Source organism: Ammospiza caudacuta, chromosome 6 (genome assembly GCF_027887145.1).
Source record: "Ammospiza caudacuta isolate bAmmCau1 chromosome 6, bAmmCau1.pri, whole genome shotgun sequence".
Lineage (NCBI taxonomy): Eukaryota > Metazoa > Chordata > Aves > Passeriformes > Passerellidae > Ammospiza > Ammospiza caudacuta.
The window spans coordinates 30310148-30334123 of NC_080598.1; the positions used below are offsets into that span (position 1 = coordinate 30310148).

Sequence of the window (23976 nt, forward strand, 5' to 3'; positions counted from 1 at the left end):
TAATTTAAAGAATCTTCTCCTTTTGGCTTTTTATTCTTAAGATGTGACATGAACCAGGATTCACACGTAAAGGAATACTTCTATGAGAATAGTAAACACTGGGGTTATCCGGGTGAGGTTTACTTTCACTGTCCCTATCTCTCTGTCTTAAAGCCATTTTGACTGATGTTGCTAGAGCCTGTACTGCCCCCCCCAGCTTACCCAACTACCAGAATGCTACTGCAATCAAGCTACCCTTATTATGGTAAGGAATCAGTATCTCAGCATGATCTCACTCTGAATCACCCCTCACATCACAGCCCTTAACAGACTGCTGACTTATGTGGATTACTAAGCAATTCCTATAAAATTAATACTGCTGGGAATATTATAATTTTATCATATTTTCTTCCAGTTGTAAAAAATAACCATCTAGAGGACAATTACTCATGAAAGGTATGTCAACTCATGGTGCCAGAGATGAACTCACTCTCAAGTAGCTCTTCAGCAAATATTGTGATATTTACTTCCTCAAGATTTGAATCAAAATTTGCAGGTTTTTTGTTGTTAATCAGTACCTATAGCTAGGCAGTTATGATTAAGCAATTGTAAGGTGAAACTTGTAGGCATGGCTAATCCTTTGTTTTAAGGAAAAGGGAACACAATCCCAAAATAACTGGGCTGTCTGGATAAGAGCCCTTGGAGTGAAATCAGCAGGACTGAGCAGTAACTGGGGGAAAGGTAGTCCTGGCAGGGGATAGAAACCACCAACCCCTCTCCACCAAGTTAAAACAGACTGCCAAATGAAATGGGGAGAAGAAGTGCACATGTGGAATAATTAGCATGAGAAGCAAGAGATAGAACTGGCAAATAAGGGTCTGAGTACTAATTAATGAAAAAGCTATATCAATTGTAACCAATGAATGCTGATGGCTTTGTTTGCTAAAATGTGCAAATGGTGTAAAGTTTTGATGGTGGTTGTTGGGATCGGCGGGAGAAATGCGGCATGCAATATGAGTGATCAGCAAATCTCAAACTTTATTGATAGGTACACATCTTTGTGTCACTGTTAATGAGGCTCATACATATTGCAAAGGCGAGGTACTTATCAGCCAACTACGCCTACTTCTGCATTCTTGTGGATATTTTATTGAAACTTTTCTTCATATTTCTGCCAAAGATGTTCTCCCCTATCCTGCTGTTGCACCAAGGGCACAATGTCCTTGCCTGTTATTGGACACTGACTACTGACTCCTATACTTGTCCCCTTCAAGCTTAACCAGTGGCATTATGTCGACGTGACCTTTCTCACCTAACCAACTGTCCACAAAGCTCTCCACAGGTGATGAGCCAGACTTTTGTGAGTTGCTCCCCAATTTTCTAGTTTGTACAGAATACAATAAAGAAATAGGAATTCCTCACCTTGGTGTGTCAAGTGCTGTCACACACCAACCAGGTGATAAGCCTATGCTTGGGACAACACAGAATGTTCTTTTAAACCACACCCATTAAATATTTGCAACTGTAGGTTGCAACTGTCAAAATCATGTCAAGAACTTATTACTCAATTTGAGTATCAATTATTGCATTGCTGTTTCCAGTTCAATTTAATTTATTAGCATCCCAAAATCTCGCTTTCAGTACATAGAGAACAACTTAATGGTTTATTTAAGAAATGGAAATTAGTAAGTAAAAACTTGCCCACTGTTAGAGACCGAATGCAATTATTTTTCTCCAACCAATGACTTTTACTTCGAAATTGAGACGATCTGTTTTCCAATATTGCCTCCGTTCATCATGGACTGGAAAGCAGCTTCAAGAGAAATAATGAAGTAAGTTTATACCAAGCAAAACAAGCCAAGTAGCTTTCAAAAAAGAAACCAAAAATGGTAGAAGCAAATGTATTAAGCAGCTCCCAAAAAAGGTGACATACCACTTAGGACCGAATCATATTTATCCTTAATTATGTGTTAAATTATGAAGGAGATGAAACAAAAAAAGCTAGCCTGTAATAAACTGCTAAGGGCAGCTTTGTGTAACAATTTAAAAAGAATTATTTGTAAGCAACAGTTTGATGCTACATAAGACATGATTGGACAGCTCACAAATGCTGTAGGTCACAAACATATACGAAAGAAAATGTTTATAAATATTGTACAGTAGTGGGAGAAGCTGGTACAAAAGAATCTCTGAGTAAACAAAGTATGAAGGTCAAATATATCAGTCATATATCATACTAAGTTACTTCAAAATACATATGTATACCAGTAAGGAGGAATTAGCAATGACTAGAATAAATTGAAATCTAGGAGATTTAGTTATTATTTAATTCTACTAGTTTTCAATCTTGTGGGACTAATGGCTAAAGGGACTAATCACACTCTTCCCTCTTCCTTGAAGGGGACACATTTTTAATACACATCACATGGTTCATATTACCAGATTCCCTTCACTTTTGTATTTCCTTTGTTACAGATACTTTGAACAAACTACAGAACATTTTGTTCTATTAAAAGAAATTAATTTTTACTTTCTTTAGTAAGATGCTTTGCCCTTTCTTCTGTATACTTTTAATTTTTCTTTGTTAGCAAATATAATAACTTGTTAGATATTGTGTTTTTAAAGTATAAATTCAAGGATTTAAAAAAACATTTCCTTATACACAAGTTCAAAGAAAGGGGCAGCACTTTAAACCTCTAAGATTAGGATGATTATCACCAGCTGCTAAGATAGCAGTCTAAGAATAAATTCTCCTCAGTACTAAAACAACAACAACAATAAAATCTAAATTTATATTAAATTATTTTTAAATATACAATAATTCTCTTACAGAACATTTTAATAGTAAGTGAAAAATTATTGTAACAAAAATAATGTTTTTGATAAAATACAAAAATCTAAACTGACAAATGGAACAAAGTTAACCTCTGTCATGGTATATAATCAGGTCATTATTCTTCAAAAATGATGTAAATATCTTACCACCCATGCTTGCTAAGCCTTCTACCACAGTCTCTCTGACCTGTCAATGCAAACAAGAGGAGCATTTCACATTTCTTAGAAACATGCCAAGAAACTGCCATAGAAACCACCCAAATCTAAAGACTTCTCTCGCTACAGTGGACAGGGCTTTGTTTGGACCAGATTCTTTCATCAAGAGAGCCGTGAATATTTTCTGATAAATTTGCAGGTGGGTTAATTCTTCAATCAGATCCCTGCCCCTACCAAAATTTAGTGTCTTGCTATTTTTCCTGGAAAATTACTGATCACTTGAAGAACCAAAAACTAATTCAGACAGACCTCACACGGAAGGCACAGTTAAGCATATGCTCATTACAAAGTAATAAATGGTGATTATAAAGCTTGAAGTAAAATTTCCAACAAGATCCTCAAAAGCTTTCAGGACACTTAATTTAGCAGGTATTTGAAAGTACTTTTTAAAAATACTTTTGGAAGTCTGAATCTTTAAGTAAAAAAGCACTTCCACCCTATGCTGAAATAAAGAACACAGACACAAGCAGCATGTAATCAGAGAAGTCAGTCATACTACAGTCAGACCATTCTCAGCAAGTACCTTTTAAAAAACAGTGCTACCTAATAAGCTTTCAATTATACTTACACATTTTTTAAAGGTCTGTTCAATCCTGAGGCACAGTAAGAGAGCCAGAGACAAAGAAATTAGTCCTCTTGTAGTAGGAGATAGTATCAAAGGCCATAGACTAAACCTAGAAGTTCTCACCTTCAGTTTACCCTCTTGGATCCACTGGCAGAGTTGTAATACACTAGCTTCTTGTTTGTCCATGTAGTTCAACACCAAGAATCTTTCCCTGTGAAAGAAAAGAATGAGCTTTAGTTTAAGAAGCTTTGATCAATGTCCTTGAAAATCTTTTCAGAAAACAGCCTTGATGAAACTGAAGGGTTACGAGCACAAATTATAAAGCAATGTAGCTCAGGGCCTTGCTAGTTTGTTGTGACAACTTCCTGCAGTGGGAGCTTGACAGTAACATCAGTCTTACCAAGATTTCTTCAAGTATCAGATAGAAGAGTAATAAAAATCAAGTAGTAAAGTAGTATCACCAGAATAAGTAAATATCCATAAAATGTGAGCAAATTACTATTATTTTTTACATTTTCTTTTTCTTTTTTTTCAGTGGTAGGGAGAATAATTAGTGAACCTGCAACCAGATGGTGAGACTAACTTAACTTTCAGGTTCCCCACAATTTTGCATATCCTGCTGTCATGGCTTTCCATAGCAATTGAGAAATGGAAATTATCATCAAAAATGATAATTACTTGTAGGGACCTATTGACTAAATTTTCCACTGCATTCTACTACACATGGTGTATTTTACTAATTTTATCCATTGTTTTACAAGGGCAGACAACTGTAACAGGGACAAGGAAAGATTTTAATTAGGAGAGATTAATTGATTTGCACAGAAATCAAGTCTCCCAAATGTCCTGCAATGCAATGACTGAAAAAATCCAAGACTCTCCTCCTAATCTCTGCCTTAGCTCCATCTGAACCCTAAGAGGAAATTCAGCAATTCCCAGAGTCAGAACATAATAAAAATGTTCTACCCATATATATCTGTCACACCTACAGTTCCATTATCTAATAAACCCCCAAATACTAAAAATGTAACTTCAGTAAAATCACTGCATCAGCTGCATCCTTATGCCTGAACTACAACATTTTGAGAGAAGGCACTTTGCAAAACTTCTGAGAACAGAACTATGGCAACACCTTCCCTTGTCCTAAAGAATTGTCAGGGATTAAAGGACTGAATCAAGCAACCTCAAACAAAATGTAACAAATTATATCATATATTATATGATTCTATATAAAAACATCCTTTCCCATTTTTTATGCTGATAAAGACAAATGTAAGAGAAAAGATCTAATGATACCATGATTATATTTTCCCTTTTAGGCATGGCAACATTCTGTTCCAATTACAAGTAGCTACTGCAGATTACAGACTACTGTCCAAACACCATATGAACAATCTACCTGGAACCTGGTCACAAGTTCTGGAGGAGAACTGTACCTTGTGATGTTCTTTTCTTTCTGTATTTTTTCTGTGTCAGGAGGCAGTGGAGGGGGATAAGGCACGTCTTTGTTATACTGAGAAATCTGTCCACACAGGATGATATGACTGTTCTGATTCATCTGTTTAGGACAGCATAAAGTGAGAAAAATGGCATTCCTCAGTCTCAGAAACTAAATTTTTCAGATGCAATAGATGTTATTGCAAAATTTTCATTAGCCACATTTCCTGTAAGAGTTGCATGCAGTCCCATAGAATCTATGACAACATTAAAATAGGTAAAAATGCAAGGTAATAGTGGGTAAATAACTGCTATTCAGGCTAGTGTAATTTAAAAAGGCACAAAATAGAAGGAATATAGGAAATTATTATCTTGCTGTGGGCCCCCAGAATCAGCACCTGAAGTCGATTACTGAAGTGGAAAGCTGTGCTGTATTACAGGCTGGACTCCAGTATGAGTTAATTGAAAGCTGAGCATGCAGACATTGGAGAATAACTAGAATAAACCTGACAGCTGGAATAATCACCTGACTTATAACTGTATCACTGATGTCACCACCAACATTGTCAAAGTAAACATCCACACCACCTGGGCAGAGTTCACGTAGCTGTTTTGCCACATCCCCCTTCTTGTAATTGATAGCAGCATCAAACCCCATTTCTTGGACCAAAATGGAGCACTTTTCATCTGTGCCAGCAATCCCCACGACTCTAGAGCAGCCCTCCAGACGGCCAATCTGCAGGCACACAGTTAAAAAAAACTAAACCAAACAAACCAACCAAAAACCCCAAACACAAATTAGATCATCCATCTGCATAAAAGTACCAGTGGAAGAAAGGGGGTCCTAAGGGGTGTTACAGTTATTCCCATCCCACTAAACCCCTGGCAGCAAACACTCCCATCTCATGTGACACAACCACTTCTTGTCACTCCCTCCTCACAACTACACACAGGGCACAATCAAAATTTACCATCTTTTCAAACCCACTGAGTGCAGACTATGTTTGTGGAATCAACAATGACTGCCAGTACTGGAGAACCAAATATAGTAGAAAATGACCATCTGCCGAGTACCATAACATAACTAATAAAAGGAAAAAAAATTAGACAATAATTGATTTAAATACAACCTTCATAGATTTGCTCATGCATTGTTTCTTCATAGCTTCTCTTTATTAGTAGGTCTAAAGTTTGCTTAATATCAATTTTGTTTGTATATATATATATATATAGAGAGAGAGAGAGATATTTGTAGATAAGCACATACACACCACAAACAGGTTCTGCAAAGCAGAGGAGGATAAAAGGACTGTAAATCTCAAAACACAAAGGATGTCATGGAACACAGCACAAAGGCTTTACCACATTACTATTTTCTAATAGAGAAAAAAAATGGAAGTCCCCAGTCAATAGTGTTGGGATGGCAGGCTACCATATAAATGTATAATAAATACATGTATATATACACCATCTAGTTTACTTGTGCTAGCAACAAGTAATCACCACCATCTTTGTTCTCCTCTCCCTATTTCATGAAACTTGATTTTCACATGTCAAGTCTTTCACACTGAGAGCGTGTGCCAAATCTGTGAAACTGGCCGGTCCCACAGGATGATATCTGCTCACGTTTACAAAGATTTTATCCGTATATTTAATAAGCAGCATGTTTCAGAAGAGCAAACTTGCTAACAGAGTATGTTTGCATGCCCTAAGCTGCACCTACCTGGCCGGCCAAAGAGCCGCAGGCACCGGCCGCCCCGCTCACCACCATGGTCTGATTTGCACCCGCGGCCACATGTCCCTTCTCCCTGATTCCCAACAGGGCCGTCAGTCCCGTGATGCCAGCGGCACCCAGGAAGTAGGAAAGGCGTCCATTTACAAGCTGTGGCTCCAGCTAGGGAACAGAAAGTAGGTAGGAGGTCATTTGTTTCTAAGGTGAGGTTCGGCTCTTAAGATTGCCTGAGGGTAGAAAACTAATTCAGGATATTTACCAGGCAAGGTAAAACTGGTAGGGATGAGCTATCTCTAAACAAGTCTGTACAAAAATGTTATGTCTCTGTGGTTTTAGAAAAAGTTTTTCAGCAAAGTAACTCACAAAAACTTAAATTATGGAAGTGTTAAAAAACAGTTGGGAGATATGAAGTTTCCAACAATGGTGAACTATCTCCATGCTAGCCTAAAAGGAAAAAATGCACCATTTAATCAAATATGGTGTTTGCAGATCAGTAACAGAGGGTCCTAAAGGAAGGAGTTTATTGGAAAGTATAAATTCTCAAACTACAGTAATTTTCTGTGATGAGAGAACAATCAACACAATATCCCTAACGCACTGAAACCTCTCCACTTCCAAATTAATACTAAATACCCTTTCTTATGTGAATGTAAAACCTGAGGTAAAAGCTTTTACTAACATAAGTTAGAAAAATAGATTAAATATACCTAAAGTCTTTCATGTGTTACAGTTACACTCTCATGAAGAAGTTCTATTAGAATTAAAATAATTAAGAGAATTATTTATTGGAGTAGCTTCAGGGATTTTTTTTTAAATAACAATTAAAATAATACTGGCCTTAATATATTAAGGTTAATATATTAACCGGCAAAATTGTTATTAAAAAAAATACATAAATCTTGGCACCTATGAGTTGATCAGCCTTTTGAGAACTGATTGCTTCAATAAGTATGTTTCTTTTGCACAAAAAAAAATAGCGTCATTAGCAGCTATTTAGGGGGAAAAAATAGAAGTTTGGGGGGGGAAAAAAGGATTTAGGAAAAAAACAGTCACAGACCACCTGGGCTTTGCATTTCTATTACCTTTTGCAGCGAGTCTCCATCAAGAATTGCTGCTGTCTGCCAGGGCCAAGTGAAGGAGGTTACAAAGTCTCCTTTAGCAAGGTTATGGTGCCGGCTCTCCTCCACCACCCCGATGCCCCCACCGTCAGCAACTTCAGACAGCTGCCAGGGCCGCAGGTAATCTGAGCCCGTGTCCTCATTCATTCGGCAGCGCTGAAAGACAAGGCTCTAATGAAAGGCTCTGGTGGAACATAGCTGGTTTACCAGTTCAAGCTGGGTGGGGGACAAAGATGGGTTCTGAACTTCAAACACAAAGGGCTACTCAAAAATCTCTCAATAAGCCCCAAGTATTCATAATCTTTTCTTAGATCCCTCTTTCCCCTTGTTTGCTCAGTACAAAAGGAGGATGGACCATCCTGATCTCCATCAGTGTTACCAAAGCCAACACATTCTACAGATGGTGGCTCAAAAGCACTAGCACAACTGACAATGACTGGCTTGGGTCTGATGAGAACCCTACAAATGCCATTCCTCAACTGAAGGAATCCTAGAAATGCAGGACTGAAAAAGAATGCCCACAAGTCATTTAGTCTACACCTGCGCACTGAAGAGCAGTCAAGTATATGTAGACCACCCCTGACAGAGATCTGTTTAATGAAACATCTTGAAATGGGACACATTTTCTTTCCAGTTTCCCATGTAGCTACAGCCAGTATTTCAAGATTCTTAAACTTTTTCTTAATTCTCAACCTAAATGTACTTTCTTGAAATCTAGACTGGTTTTTTTTCTTCTACTATTACCATCTATGGAGGGAATAAATCATCAGAATTCTCTGTATAGCAGAATTTTACAGACTGTATCTGTCTGGTTCTTCCTCTACCTTCACTTCCATTTCAACCCACAATTCTCTCAACCACATGATTTCTGTAATTTTGCATGACTGGAAAAAAAGAATACAAAAAAGGCTAAGTTCAGAAAAAAATGATCCAAACAAATCTGTAATGGCTTACAGTCTCTTCCTGGTCCAATGAAGTCATATTCCTATATATACATATCCCAAACATATTAATGCCAAATTCCTTCCCGATATAACTCCGTCAGAATGAATACAATTACTATGTTACACTAGATACATATTTGTTCTGTAATTGGTAACTTTGGTGTTAAACCTCATGACAGGTAAAGAGTTGAAGGTACTTAAAAGAACAATTCTGGCTTAGCTCTGAGTCCATCACCTACCATGTAGGGGTCCACTGAGAGATAGAGAGTTTTAACACGCACTTGTCCCGCTTGGACTGTGTCTGCTATTGTACTTTGCTCCAGTCGGAAGTTTTCAGCCACTGGCACTCCATTCTTACCTACAGTTATATTAGAATTTAACAAATAAATCAATCAATGTAGAACTTTCCTTAACCAACAGAGGAAGGCCTTTTTTTAAGGTAGCCCTTTTTAGGATAAATTAGGTGGAATATTTACTCAGGTGTAAAACTAGAACCAACTACTCTCACCCTTCTGCCTCTTCCGACTCAAGTGAGACTGAGGGAATACAGAAGCCACTACACATGCACATTCTGCAAGGGCATCCCTTCATAGAGACTTCCTTACACTAAAGCTTCCCAGAAACATCCATAAAATTGTGGCAAGGACCCCAGAACTGGAGGCTTTATCTTCAGGTTGGTACCACATGCAGCAGGTCAATCAGCCAACTGGAACCACCAGTGCTGAGACAGCCAGACAGCCTTGCCTATTTTAGGTCAGAGTGACTGCACAGCTAGAGCAGGCTCCTGCTGCACCCTTTGAAAGACTTAATTGCAGGTCACACAATAGTTCTTAATACTTAAAACTATTTTAGCATTAAGCAGCATACAATACTCTCTCCAAAACTTAATGTCTTCTACACCAGATTTATGAACTCACTACTCAAAATACTGTGCTGATCCACAACAAGGCAAATGTGTAAACAAGAGAGTAAACAAAACCTCAACAGTGTAAACTTAAACACCAAACCCTTTGAAACATGAGAGGAGCAAAAGATTCAATATTTACTACAAGGAAACAAAAATTAATGGTAACCAAATATTTTAGACACCTCTTACAATGCAAAAAGAATAAATGTGAGAACTAAAAAGTCATGTGCCCTAATCTTTCTTCACTTTCAGCCTCCACACTTAAGAGTTTCCTCATATATTACATGTTAACCCTTTTTTTCTCATACAACAGTTTAGAAATCTACAGACTAAACAAATGCTGTTTGAATATATGTTACATTTTCAGTAGAAATGTATCTATACTAACACAATTTACATTTATTAATAAATGCAAATTTATTACAAATATATGTATTTATATTAATGGAAATCAATGCATTTATATATAAATAAATGCCCTTTAAATAAACTTTTTTGCTGCATACAATATTAAGATATATAAATGTCAATATCTCAAATTAGTGTCTGTTTCTACCCTCACCATTCTGGAGCATTAGGCAATCAGAACAAACACATTGCTTTTGTAGTGGAGAGAAATACATACCAGGCCGTGAATTCAGCACTACTCTTTGTATAATCATCTCTGCTTTTGCAGCAATTTCACACTGGATTTCTACAAAAGAAAATGTTGTTTGAAGGCTTGAAATATATATTTTTAAAAAAAAAAGAACATGAGGCCAAGTACTCAGTAATTTGGAAACTGGGGATGAAATACAGACCTCCCCAACTTCAGGATCAATGCCCAAGGAAGAATCATATAAACCAACCTCATATAAATCATATATCATATAAAGAATCATATAAACCAACCTCAATCATAACATAAACAAACATGTGAATAAGGAGTTTCCCTGTTTATCTTATTAAAGCTCTGATTTATACAATGTCACAGTAGCAACTATTGGAAAGAAGGAAAACTGTAATGCACCATGTTCCTTGTAGGACCATCACCAGCCCCTACCAGGCAGAAGGAGAGGTGTCTGATTAGCTTTCCTGTGCTGACTGAGAACAGCACTCTGTTCCCACCTATCAGACACAGAGGCACCTTTGCACACAAAGTCAGGTGCCACTCAATAAAAGGCAGACAGGCACAGCAGAATAGCAGTCTGCAGGTACATGATAAAAAGATATTGTTGTGTAAGATGTTTTGTAAGAAAAGGCAATTCTTTCTATTAGCAGTGCTCCAAGATGAGAAAGAATGAGATCATCACTCAATCTGTTCTACAGAAAGATTTGTCCCTGAATTTCAACAGTTTTAAAAGAGGATTGCAAATCTGTGATTTTGCACCTGTAAGACCCAAAGTTGTTAAGAGGAAATTACCCTGATTTAACAGGAGAAAAAACATGATCTCACATGCTTTCAGATCTAATACAAAATAAAAATGTGACTACTATTTTCAGCCAAGAGCCATAAATAACCAACCTCCATACGAACAAAGGACATTAAAGAATGAAACATGATAGCTAACATCTTTGTCATAATGTTTATTTTGCTGACAAGAACAGCAAATTGGAGTAAATCTAAAAGATGAGCCCAGAAAGAGTACATCATCACCACTTATCCGACATCCTTGTTCTCTGAACACTGCAAAATACAGAACCTTCTGTCTGTACTGCTACAGTGCTTACATAACAGCACTCACAAACCATCAAAAACTACAGTCTGGAATGCTACAAAACAACTAAAAAGTTATTAGGAGAAAAGGTGCATATCCCTGGCCATCCCTCCCATCTAAAACACACAGCTGACTCAAAACACAAGTATCTTGTTAAAGAAACAGATCAAGCTTTTATTGTGTTTGCACTTGAAAAGCTACTTATTTGAGAAAAGTTACTAAAAAGTGAACTTCTTTCCAGTATTTCAACACCTAAGGATGCTACAAGGAATGAATCTCAAATGTGTCTTTACAGCATCACAAAATGTTGAAAAACAAGCGACCTGCAGAGTTCTTTGGACAAAACAGGGTAAAACAATAGTCTACAACAAAAGGAAAAACCTCCACACTTTGATGAAATTACTACTTACTGTTTATAGACAAAAATGAGCATTGAAAATTAAGGACTTAACAACTGAAAAGTGAAAGAGAAATCCATCTTTATACCCACACAGCTGATATAATCTCTAGAACATGAATAATGTAAAACTCTAACAGGAAGGATGGATTAAGAGAAAGTTTAGTAGGTTCAGCTATAGGCTTCCTGTGTGATCATGGGCCCATCTCTGTATTTATTTTACAGAATATTTTTCAGAACAAAACTCCAAATTCTTCCTGATAACATCTGCCCAAAAAAATTACATTCAAGTAGCACAACTATTATTCCCAGAGCAACTGATTTAGCATCTGAGAATTTCTGCTAATACAAGAAGCATTTATAAACTGTCAGATGTGCCCAGCGCAGTTTAAAAGGACAAGCCCACTCTAGTAAATGATTTGCACACATTTGCAACTCAGCTGAAGTTTATAACCACCGATCAAACTGCTCTGGGCACAAACAATGAGTTAAGAATGCAGTGAATATAAGCCAACAGCATCTGACATGAAATCTGGGCACATCACTCCTCGATACACAGCATCCACACCCATGGCTGAGGGTTTGAGCCTCTGTTTTTAAACCGCACAGAGCAGGCAGAATTGCTGTACAGCTCACGCCTTACAGAGCAGTCCACTGTCAAACCTCCATTTTTGTTAGCCTAAAACTAAATATGTGTATTATGCAAACACAAAGCCCCAATCTGAACAAGAGAGGATGAAGATAATTTTTATTGTGACTAACATACTCCTGAAATATCTGCTTTCTATGATTATACAGAGGGGGAAAAACCCAGTTATATAAAGAAAAAAAAAATTCCAAGATATTAATGTACTAAAAGGAAGACAAAGCAATACAGAGCAGCATAGATAGATATGAGTAGAAAAATTATCCAATGTAAGTTTAGACTACTTCTCTGAATGCCTGACATTTTGAAGGAACAAAAACTGTTTATTTCCCAATTTGTTTTCACAGCTTTTGTTTGAGGAGCCTGTGTACTGATTCAATTTGAAGATCTTCCAGATACTACGAGTGGGTGGACAAAAAGTGAAACTGGCAACTGAATTGTCTCCAATTCTGTGACAGCTGCCACAGCACACAACACTGCAGATGGACATTCACTTCTAAACAGGGCTGCACCTACAGTGGAAGTCAGCAGCACCATTACACAAGCAAATGGTCACAGTAACACCATAACACAGTAAGAATCAAACTTTCCTCACACTGAAAACAATACAGAGGTGGCTAAAGAAAATAAGTAGAGGCACCATCTTTTAGCACTGTACAGCGAAGAAAACTTTTGGAAAAAGAGAACAGATTTCCTATAAAAAGCAAAATAAAGGCGATTTGTATCATATACACAATTCTTTTCAACACACACATAGTGCCAGTGTGCACGATGTTTTTGACTATTTTTTAAAAAGACAACACAATTATTATTTTTTAGCTTGTCCAGAAAAAAATCAATCTGAGTTGGTTTAACTCTTTAAATTAAATAGAGTAAAAATTCCAAGTTTTAACATCATTGTGCTAAGCCAATCACCTGATCCACCCTATGAGCAGATCAGGAGCATTAACCAGCACAACAGCAGCATCTTCAGGGGAGTCTCAAGCATGTTTCAGCCCAGTTTTACTTCTCCCCTTGCCTTTCTTTCCCCACTGTTTCAGAGACACGTGACAACTCCTTTCAAAAAGTTAAATAAATTCCTCAGTGCTAAAATGCTCCAGTTTGTTTGCCCTGGGCTTGGTTCCCAGAACTTCTTGTTTCTGTGACTGCCTATACTCTTTGCCAAAACAAGTCACCTGCTTCCAAGTTATTACAGCCCATGCCAGATGCAGTTCAGTTAAAAAGCAAAAGGAAGAACAGGTAGTCCTGTATCAGGCCCAGGCCACAAGGAGGAAGAAGGCAGGCATCTAAACAGAGAAAAAGATCTGGAAGTCCTCTGAAACTGTGATGTCAAAATGGCTGGAGCAAAGATCCTCAAAGGAAACTCAAGGAAAGAAATTTCAAGAATGACTCTGAAGGAGGAACATGCAGGAAGAAAAGATGGGAAGAGCTGGGACTAGGAATCAGTAAGGACAGAGGAACATGACAAGAACAGCAACTTAATGGCCAGTAAAACAGAGAAGGGCGAAACAGAAGGAGGAGAGAGAACTGAAGCAAGTGGGAACAATGAATGAGACAACCAAGCAAACTGAGGTGGGAATGACTGGCTAAAAAACAAGAAGAGACAACTGTAACTGGCAAGGTGAGGTAAATGGAAAAGCAAATGTAATGGATTAAGTATCAAAGTTTCCACCAGCTCCACAAAGGAGTCCTACATTTGATGAATGCTAATTAATGGTAAGCCAGAATCAATACCAACTGTCATGAATGGAGATGCCATAAAAAGCTAAGTACTTTTATGAATTGAACCAATAAACTTAGATTTCCTAATGTTACATGTTTCATCACTGAATTTTCTGATGAGAAGTCTCTCTCTCATAGTATTTTCTTCATGTGGATTTTCTGACACAGTCTAAGTGTTGAGGGCAGGCTCCAATCTTTCCTCCAAGAAGCAGATGAGAAAGAAAGACAATAGTATTAGGATCTTGATCCAGGCATCTCTTTTTTTTATATCCCCAAGAAGCCTAACATCTTTCAGCTTTTTATCAGATTTCACTGACCTACAAATCAAAAGTTCCAGTAAGCATACTCATTAATATCTACATACAATAGGACTGTATAAACTTTACTTTTTCAAATTCAGGTGCAAAAAAAAACCCTAAAAGCTTTTAGGTACCACATCTTGAAATTTTTTTTTCCCCACAAAGTAGTTGCACTGTGTTAGAGTTGCTGAAAACTGTTTAAAGTACCATATCTGTATATGGTCTATATACAAAAGGCCTATTCCTTCTTGGCAAAATTCCACGTAAGGAATGCAGATTGCTCCCATGGTGGCAGGAGCATCACCCGATGGGTTTTTTGAGAAGGCGACAATGCAGTTTGCAGGCTCCCACGTGAGAGCCCCTCAGAGAGCCTAGTGACTACCCAGGCTGTCAGGTACGCCCAAAGACCAAGGCAGAAGGCAGCGCTGCCAGAGGTGGAAGAGCCCTGGAGAGAGCCCTGCAGACGGGTCATTACCAGATTCGGAAGCCGCAGACAGAGCAGCCCAGGAGAGAACCCAGAGGCAGCACAGGGAGCTCAGTCCTACAGGCTGGTCCGGGGCTGCGGGGGCTCCGCTCCTCTCCCCAGGAACGCCTCCACCGCCCCGGGACGCGCTTTGATCAGAGGGCTCAGTAAAGGCCGATTCCAGCTCGCGTTCCAGGGACCGGGCAATGCTAGCAGCCTCTCCCAACCTCTTCTGCACCTGTGCTCCCACCTGCCCCGCAGCCAGAAGGTGCTAATGCCTGAGGATACGACTCCTGGGGAGTACGAGCTCTACCAAGCACCCGGCCCCCAGGCCGAACTGCGGCTCGCGCCCGGCACCGCTGCATCCCCTCAGCGCCCGCAGCCCCCGCTCACCTTGAGCCGACCCGAGCGCCCCAGACCGCCCGGCCCAGCCCCGCGCGCACGCGCGCCGACCTTAAACAGGGAAACGCCGGGGAGGCCCAGCCTTAAAGCGGCGATGGCCCGAGCCCGGCTACGGCGGTGTGAGGCGCTGTGGTAGGATGTCCCCTGAATCGCACAATCACACAGAATCATTAAGGTTGGAAAAGGCCTCTAAGAGCATCGAGACCAACCTTTCACTGAGCACCCTGTCTACTAGACAGGACACTAAGTGCCACATACGGCTCATTGAACGCCTTCAGGGAATGCAAGTCCACCCTTTCCCCAGGCAGCCAGATTCCAGTTAATGCTTAATAAACCATTCAGTGAAGAAATTCTTCGTAATGTCCAACCTGAACCTTCTCTGGCATAGCTTGAGGCCATCTCCTCTTGTCCCGTTTCTAGCTGCCTGGGAGAAGAGACCAATCCTTATGCAACTACAATCTCCTTCCAGGTAATTGTAGATAGCAATAAAGTTCTCCATCCACCGAGTCTGCTTTTCCTCAGGATAAACTCCCCCAGCTCCCTCAGCCACTCATCACACCTGTGCTCCAGACCCTTCACCACCTCCATGGCCCTTCTCTGGATCTGTTCCAGCATCTCAAAGTCTTTTTTGTTGTGACGAGCCCAAAACTGGGCACAGAAATCAAGGTGCGGCATTGCCAGTGCTGAGTGCAGGGGCACAATCCCTGCCCTGCTCCTGCTGGCCACACTGCTGCTGACACACACCAGGATGCCACTGGCCTCCCTGGCCAGCTGGGCACACAGTGGCTGATGTTCCTTCCACTGCCAACCAGCATCCCCAGGTCCTTTTCCTCCCGGCAGCTTTCCAGTCACTCTTCCCCAGGCCTGTAGTGCTGCATGGGGTTGCTGTAATCCAAGTGCAGGATTTGACACTTGGCCTTTGTGAAAAGCGCATGTTATAAGGCTCTACACAGATATTTACTATGTATTTTGTTGTATTGATTAGTAGTGCTGCATTAACATTTTAATAGTATGGTAAATGTAGTTTTGTAGTTAAAAGGTAACTTTTGTAGTTAAAATAGGAACTATGTAAGTGGGATATTTTTTTAAGAAAGGAATGAGGTACTCACACCAGATACCAGCCACAGGACACCTAAATCTTTCAGAGAAAAAGAATTTATTTTTCTCGTATCAGAAGAAACTAACTTATTCCTGCCTTGCTCAGGACCGAAGACGCCATTAGGATTAAGAGGAAGAAACTGACGATGACCAGACCGAGTCCTTTGTTTGAATGGAATTTATGCATCATGTATGAGATGTATGAATATTCAACGAGCTATTGCTTTTAAGGGTTAATCCTCTGTTAATGGCTTAATCCTCTTTTCTGGGCTTATGCTGCCCAGAAAAAGGTACTCGGATGTCCGTAACTCTTTGTTTCTATTATCTCAAATTGTCCTAATTCAAACTGTCCAAATTATTATTACTCTGATTGTATTACTATTTTTATAACCATTTTATTGCTATCAAACTTTTAAAATTTTAAAAACAAGTGATTAGTGTTTTTCACAGCCTTGTTAAACTGAGGTACTGGGAGAAGGCATTTACAGTTTTTGAGGGCACAGTTTCTTCGTGTAACACTGAGAGACTTTTGCTCCTCACATGTTCCAGTGGATGAGATTTTGTTCGTTGCTGCGATACAGGGTCGTTTGATAGCTATTCCTAAAATTCCACTGAAGTTGCTGTTGTGTGCAGTATAATGTATTTACTATATATGTGCTATTTCTGTGCTTGAATACAGATGAAGATGTTTTTTTCATTAGAAAACATGTTGTAGCAAGACCCAAAGCTTTCCTGGGATGAGGCTTAGGTCATGGTACTGCCTGACGTGATTACTCTGTGTACTCGTCCGATGTTGTAGTGATTCACTGCGCTGTAAGGACAGACAGGTCTTCCAAATGGCCACTGAGTTGGTGGCAATTACTGTGCAGCCTGAAGTGATTGCTTCAGCCTGGAAAAACTCTTCCAGAATGATGATGATGATGACTTTGTACTCTGCCTCTCACATAAAGACAGGCAAAACCTTTCTGTTGTAGCTTGACCCATAGCACTGTAATATCTTATATTTGTTCCACCACAATATACAAAACTTTGCATTTCACATTAGTTGAAATAACATCATTGGAACTGGAATAGTCTAGAGAGGGAAAAACTATGTATGTTAATGTATGTTAATAAAAGGATTTATACTTCCATATGTTTTTTCCCCCAACTTGTATCATCTGACCTCATTACAGGTGCAGTGATTGCAGGTGTAATGCACTGAAAGCAAGTCATCAGGGTTGAAATCATCTTCAGAGTTTCAAATGGGCACATCTTGTGTGTAGGAGGCCTGTGTTCAAGAGAATGAGCACTGACTTGCCTCCTACTTGTGCAAGAAAAGAGCAGCACAATTACAAAAATAATTCATTTAGAAAACAATGTCACAGGTCACTACATGAGCAAATAGGAACATATTATGTAATGTATTACTGGAGAACTTCCTGTTCATTTAGAAGTTGTGTATCTCAATGACTAGTAGTAATTAAAAGGAAAGTGAGGAAAGACAAAAATATGTTGTATATTGGCACATGTACAAATATTTTTATACCGGTATTATATAATATAATGACAATACAACATCTGGTGTTTGATAGAAGTATGGAAAAAACCCCAAGGCCCTTAACCCAAACACATAAAATAGTATTTCAAAATCTCTGTACAACCCTGTTTTCTCTTGCTTGGCACAGGGTGGCTGTGTTTTCTCTACAAACAAGGTTATCCTGGAGGTAGTTGCAGCAATCATCTGTAGTCTGCTGTTTAACCTTTATGGTCATGCACACACACACACACACACACACCCCTCATCGTCTCTTTTGTTAAGTACTTGTTAAGTGAAGGTGTTGTAAAATAAACTTAGGTGTGAATTTAAAGTTCAAAAGCTATTCTGCACTGACTTGGCTTGTGGACACTTTTTCTACTCTAAAAATGCTTTTTTTGGGTTTAGCTTGATTCACCTCAGACTCAACTAAGCTGCACAAAGTCACCCCACATGTGAAATAAAACCGTCTATGCAAGCTGGCCATTGTGGAATAGTTGTTACAGAAGAGATATTAACAGCTGCTGCCACTTATAAACAAGTCTAAACAGACACTGATGTGATAATTTTACAGTCAGTCAGAGATGGGGCAGAGATTAAATGGAGGATGTGTTTGAGCTGGAAGATGGTTGTGGTGATGGACAACAAGTCACTGTTGCCTACCCAAATAGGGAATGTCATTCAGGGGAGCCTTACATCACTGAACAGATCCTCAAGGTATCCTCTGACCAACTTCAGGCAAATTTGAGAAAGCAAAAACATTTCTTAACCACATGGTGAGATAAAAATCCCCATTTGATCCTTTTAAAACAAAGCAGGGGGGGGTGGGGGGGTGGGGGGGGATGAGGCTCATGGATAAAAAGTCATTGGCTCCCAAAATCATGTGTGAGCTTGGACAAAGTGTAAAAGTGAAACAGCTGTCTTGTTAAGAGTGGTTAAAATCATATTGCCATCAATTTCAGTGCAACCAAAGCTAATAGTTAAAATAGAACTCAAAGTCTGGAGGCTTTCTTCTTTTTCCCTCTCCTTTAAGATTAACTGACTATGTCTGACTCCAAACCACCTATTTCTTCATGTTTACCTGCTCTTAATATAGAAGCAACAAACTTACATATTCTGCCTACACTGTGAGGCTTAGATGTTTTTAAAGTACAAAGTAATCTAAATTCCAGGATTTGATGGGCTGATGTGTCATATTTATGAGTGTAAGCCATAATAATTCTCCTTTTACACATTGCCATATTCATGGGTAGCTCATTTTTGGCAGATATGTGCCTTTTCTTTATTATTTTTAATTAATGTCACCATAATAAGTAGTTTTTAAATCTCTGTAGATGAATAATGCAGATGTTGCTTATGTAACTGAAGTGCAGGTGTGTTTTGGCTGTAAAAATTCCCTGGGATGTACATGAGCTCAAAGTGACAGCAGATTCTTTAGCATGTGTGTGTAGGGAGCAGAGTGGTCTATGAGATCTCTCAAGGAACATCCTTCATGGAATCTGTGAATAGAAATGCTCAGCACAATTTAAATCTTTATTTTTTATGTATTATGTTTCTTATATGATAGGAAAGAAAGATTCATCTTCTGCTGGGGGGAAGCATTTTTCTAAGGATACAGAAAGTTAGGGAAACGTTTTTAATTTATTCTTCAGAGAAGTAAGGTATCTTGAGAAAAGGTGTGTTTCTCCACTGATGAGGAGGCCTTGTGGGAGAACCCCGTGTTCTTGAGTAACAAAACCAGTTCACTTATGCTACAAATTCTAAAGCACCATTTCAGGCTGCAGTAAGAAAAATTACTGCAAAGTCATCCCTGGTAGATTAGATGTTTGTGGGTTTCTAAACTATTAGTTCACTAGACTTCAGTTAAGTTTCTTGCTCTTGTTACTGAGCCAGGAGACCAGAAAATGAGAAACCTCCCCTGTTCACTCCATGCAATGTCAGCCAAGAGCACGGAGTGCTATTGAGTGTAACTTGAGCTAATCCACACACCTTTGCATGAAATAGCTTAGGAGTTTACAGATGATTTGTTCTGGCAGCAAAGTTGTGGAGGCAGTAACTTCAGGAGAGGACAGTAACACCTTGGGTCATTACAGCTGTGTGCGGTGACTCTGAATCAGTGTAAGTGATATACGAATAAAAAAATTTTAGCTTGAGACAGCTGCTGAGGTTGAACTGAGCTATTCAGCTGATTTCATGTCAGAGTGACATTCCATGCTGTGGAGCCGGTTTAAAGGTGATTTGTGACCAGCTCAACTCCCTGTTGGCTGAAGATTTTAGAAAGGGTAGACAGCTGGGGAGAGCAAATTATCATCCAACTCAAGTTATGCCATACACTTCTGAGTTGATTCTGCTTTTGCAATTTTTATTTATGCAGGTCCTCTTTTGTAAAAAGAAACGAACTCCACAATGTATCACTTATGGACTGAGCATTAGCTTGAAGCAGGGATATTTGTGGGGGAGTTTTGCAGGTGACACTAAGATGTCATATGAGACTAATGCCTTCTGATGTTAATTGCTGCCTAATCACAAAGTGGGCTTCATCTGTACAGGTAAGTATACAGATAAGAAACAATTGCTATTTTTAACGGTAACTCGGTTTCCTGATGTTTCATGCTCGGAAATGTCTCAACCCATCTTTCTTTGTCATCATTTCAAAACCTTCATCTGTGTTCTGACAGGCCAAAGGGCATAGGAAGGATTTGGATTTGCTCTGTCATTAACAATTTTTGTGACGGTAAGGAAGCTTTGCTCTATAAACATACTTTGCTAGTCAAAACTACTGATTTTGACATAGGTTTACACAGAAGACTATCTGTAAGACACATCTTGAAGAATCACATTCATTTTAAGATAAAAATGCTTCTTTAGTAAATTAAGAAAAATATCCTATGACAATAACACACCTTGAGATGTGAGTTCTGTAAAGAAAACACAGGCACAAAAGTATTTCCCATGAATGTTGGGCCTGATCTTTAACCATTAGGTATTTTAGAAAAACTTCTAATACCATAAAAAGTGACTACAATGTGTTATCAGTTTAATCTGATACTGATTACTACTATTTGATCATCATAAACTTTTATTCAGGATTTTGGTTCATTATCAGTCTGTGCCTATTCTTCACCCTTAAGGGAAGAAACAAAATACTGAAATGCTTGCTGCAGAGAATGATCTTCCTGTTGTCTTCATTTTGATAGTTACAGTTGCTTAAATCTCTTTTGGTGTAAATACTCCTTTTTTTATAAATGATCCAAGCATTATGTAGATGAAAATTATCTTGTTTTTGTGCAGCATCATGTCAGAATCATATCTTTCATTTTCTACTGCAGCACACTTGGGAAAATTAAGAACTTCTATTTTAGAACCACACCACTAGATAAGCATCCTACGTCTGTGTAGGAGGTTTCTTTCTTTATTGCCTTGTGTGCCATCTCCATTTAATGATATCTCCCAGTTACACATTATAAAAAAAAAGGTTCTACTAGTACTCTTTCTGAAATCTGCAACCAGTGAATATTAATATAAGTATGGTTTCTCTGTCATACTCTAAGATGTCTGTTCCACAACAAAAAGACCTTGAATTTTCCCAATATAGTATAAAACATCACCACTGAAAAGTTAAAATTGAAATGTTGTTGTTATGGCCTGTAGTTGTTGTATATGCTTTGTAGTGCAAAATTGTAATTCAAACCAGGAAAAATTGAAGGCTTTTTAAATGAAGAATACTGATAAGCTTGAAAGTATTTCTTCTTACTGCTGGCTTTTCCAGTTTCTTTAAAATATGTTGCCAAATTTGAAAAAAGATATTAAATGCAAGTTATCCCTTATTTTTATTTGTTTCACAACCTATGTGCATGGAAATTTGCAACATTTTGTGAAAAGAAAACTAAATTTGTCATTTAGAAATAACTGAAGTTGTTATAAACTAAGATGCATTATGTGAGATTACAACATAATAGACATCCTGAAAAATGTGGTGAAGGAAGAAATGTGATCACAAAAGCTCAAATGAATTATTCAGAACACAAAATGATCCTTGTACAATCAAACTTGAACTGTGCTAAGTTTCTTTAGTTTCAAATTGCTGACACCAAATGGTCAAGACAAGTGTTTCTGTCTGAATCAAGGACAGAAAATATATGAGCACAATTTGTTGAAAATGCTACTGATTGCTGCATCCAGCCAAGAGCAGCCGTGGGTGACAGTATGGGCTGCATAGTGAAATCCTAATATTAACAGATCACTTCATAGTATTTGTATTCTTTTTCATAACTGAAGTTCAAATTAATTGGAAAACTGCTCTGTATTTTTAATTAATGCACTCTAATGCTAGAAGAACTAATGCTAATGGCTTATAGAAGCATAAAAATAAATGGGTCTTCTAAAATCAGAAAAAAATTGTTCATATGAGGGATGTGTGTAGGGCTGTGGGAAGTCATACGCAGTATATGTAGTATGGCTTCCTTGTAAGACTCTTTGGAATGCTAATCCTTGATCAAATAGAATTGAAAAATTCATGCTGTGGGTTTCAACCTAACTGTGGAAAAACACATTTGGGACGTAGATAAAGATGCAAGCTGATGAAAGGAGAATAAATGTAGGTGTAAACAAGGAGGAAAATGAATGAGGAGCAAGCTGCTTCTGAAGGAACTTTTCTTGCACTAGCATCATGTTTCTGCAGTGCTATTTCTGAAAAGCAAGTACTGGTTTGTCAAAAAGAACTATGTAGATTTGCAAAGCCTCAAGATAACCAAAGGCATATTTTTGGAGCTTTGTGTAGGGCATATTTCAGGGCTGCTGGATATTAGTAGAAAGCTTCTCATCCATTCAGTATGTGAACATTCTGGAAATTTACAGCACTTGGTTGTTATCAGTCAATTATTAGTGACTATGATATCAGTAAATCAGCTGTTGTATTCTGCTGGCCTAGGAATGAGCATTTACAGATACATTCAGCTGTTTCCTCTCAGGAAAGAAGAGGGATCAGTAAACACAACTGGCCTGAACAGAATTAATGGTGCCAGCTACTGTGTTCTAGGAGACTGTACTTGCCCTTCTTATCATGGGTGATAAAGTATTTTATTGAACATGTAAAACTTAGACAACGACTCTTCTCACTCTGCTAAACAGCTGCAGGACAACTGTGAGAGCTGTCTTTTAGGGAGTGATCAACAACTGGTAACTGGAAGGGCTGAGGCAGCTCATCAAAACTGGCTCAGATTACCACTGTGCTCTGTGTCCTACCCAGAATAGCTGGTAGGCAGTAAGAGGCTTTCTGCCATTCCTGAATGACAGCCTCTCAAGGCATTTTGAGGGTATTGTTTCTACATCTACTGAGGAAATGAGAGCTTGTTTGGATGCCTTTCTTTCTGTTTTTTTGTGCAGCTTTCTGTGGTGTGCCATGCAAGATAGTACTTACAGTACACACCTCTAGATCACTTAATGCATACTGGCTTTGCAAGCACTGCAAGTCACATTAATTTTAAATATAACCATGAATGATAATTGACAGGAATAAATAGGCTATATCTTAGTTCTGGCAAAAATGTTGAGTATTTTAATTATAGCAATACATGACTAGTTGGAGATACCAGGTCTACAAATCAAGGAGCTTTTGATAGGTGAGGTTGTCCAAGTGAACTTGTGAAATTATTTCTACAAATAGACTTTTCTCACCATTTCAAGCACTACAATTGGGAGGCTAAAATGACCTGACAGAATTTTGTTTGGATGTCAGAGAAATGAAGTCTGGATGCTGTTCTCTGGAACAAACTGAGAGAATTGTAGCTGAGGGTCTGCTGGCAATATTTGAATGAGAGCTGATGAATCTAAGACTGAAGTGCATGCAGTAGGAGAGAGCTGTAATTTTTAATAACAATACTCTCCAGAAATATGCTCCTGTTTAATTCCATTACCTAATTTTTTATGTCCATGTCGATTTCTATGTGTGCTTCCTGCACAGCAAAGCTCCACTCTGCAATTAGAAAATCAGATTTCATAATC

The 23976-nt window shown here is 38.6% G+C and overlaps 1 protein-coding gene across 3 annotated transcripts; it reads right to left on the reverse strand.

Annotated features, from left to right (window-relative positions):
- Positions 1–909: 909 nt before the first annotated feature.
- PTGR2 (prostaglandin reductase 2) lies at positions 910–15413 on the reverse strand. Of its 3 annotated transcripts, none has more exons than XM_058807071.1 (10): positions 14247–14266; positions 10359–10427; positions 9066–9184; positions 7847–8038; positions 6756–6926; positions 5559–5768; positions 5032–5153; positions 3719–3806; positions 2962–3001; positions 910–1792 (listed from the first exon to the last, which is right to left on the reverse strand). In XM_058807071.1, exons 2-10 carry the CDS (start codon positions 10393–10395, stop codon positions 1728–1730), a joined length of 1044 nt encoding a protein of 347 aa, XP_058663054.1. In that variant the 5' UTR covers positions 10396–10427; positions 14247–14266; the 3' UTR covers positions 910–1727. The 3 variants fall into 3 exon arrangements, with proteins under 3 accessions (XP_058663054.1, XP_058663055.1, XP_058663056.1); XM_058807072.1 differs by lacking the exon at positions 14247–14266 and adding an exon at positions 15351–15413 and having other exon boundaries at positions 911–1792; XM_058807073.1 differs by lacking the exon at positions 14247–14266 and adding an exon at positions 14970–15169 and having other exon boundaries at positions 911–1792.
- Between the last annotated feature and the right edge of the window lie 8563 nt (positions 15414–23976).

What these genes read in the sequence shown, in the direction of transcription:
- PTGR2 (XM_058807071.1), bottom strand. Translation starts at nt 10,395, where the DNA reads ATGATTATACAAAGAGTAGTGCTGAATTCACGGCCTG. An exon ending in GCGGCTCTTTGGCCGGCCAG is followed by an intron (nt 5,769 to 6,755) that starts GTAGGTGCAGCT and finishes GTGTGCCTGCAG; the next exon opens with ATTGGCCGTCTGGAGGGCTG. An exon ending in AAAGAAAAGAACATCACAAG is followed by an intron (nt 3,807 to 5,031) that starts GTACAGTTCTCC and finishes TTTCTTTCACAG; the next exon opens with GGAAAGATTCTTGGTGTTGA.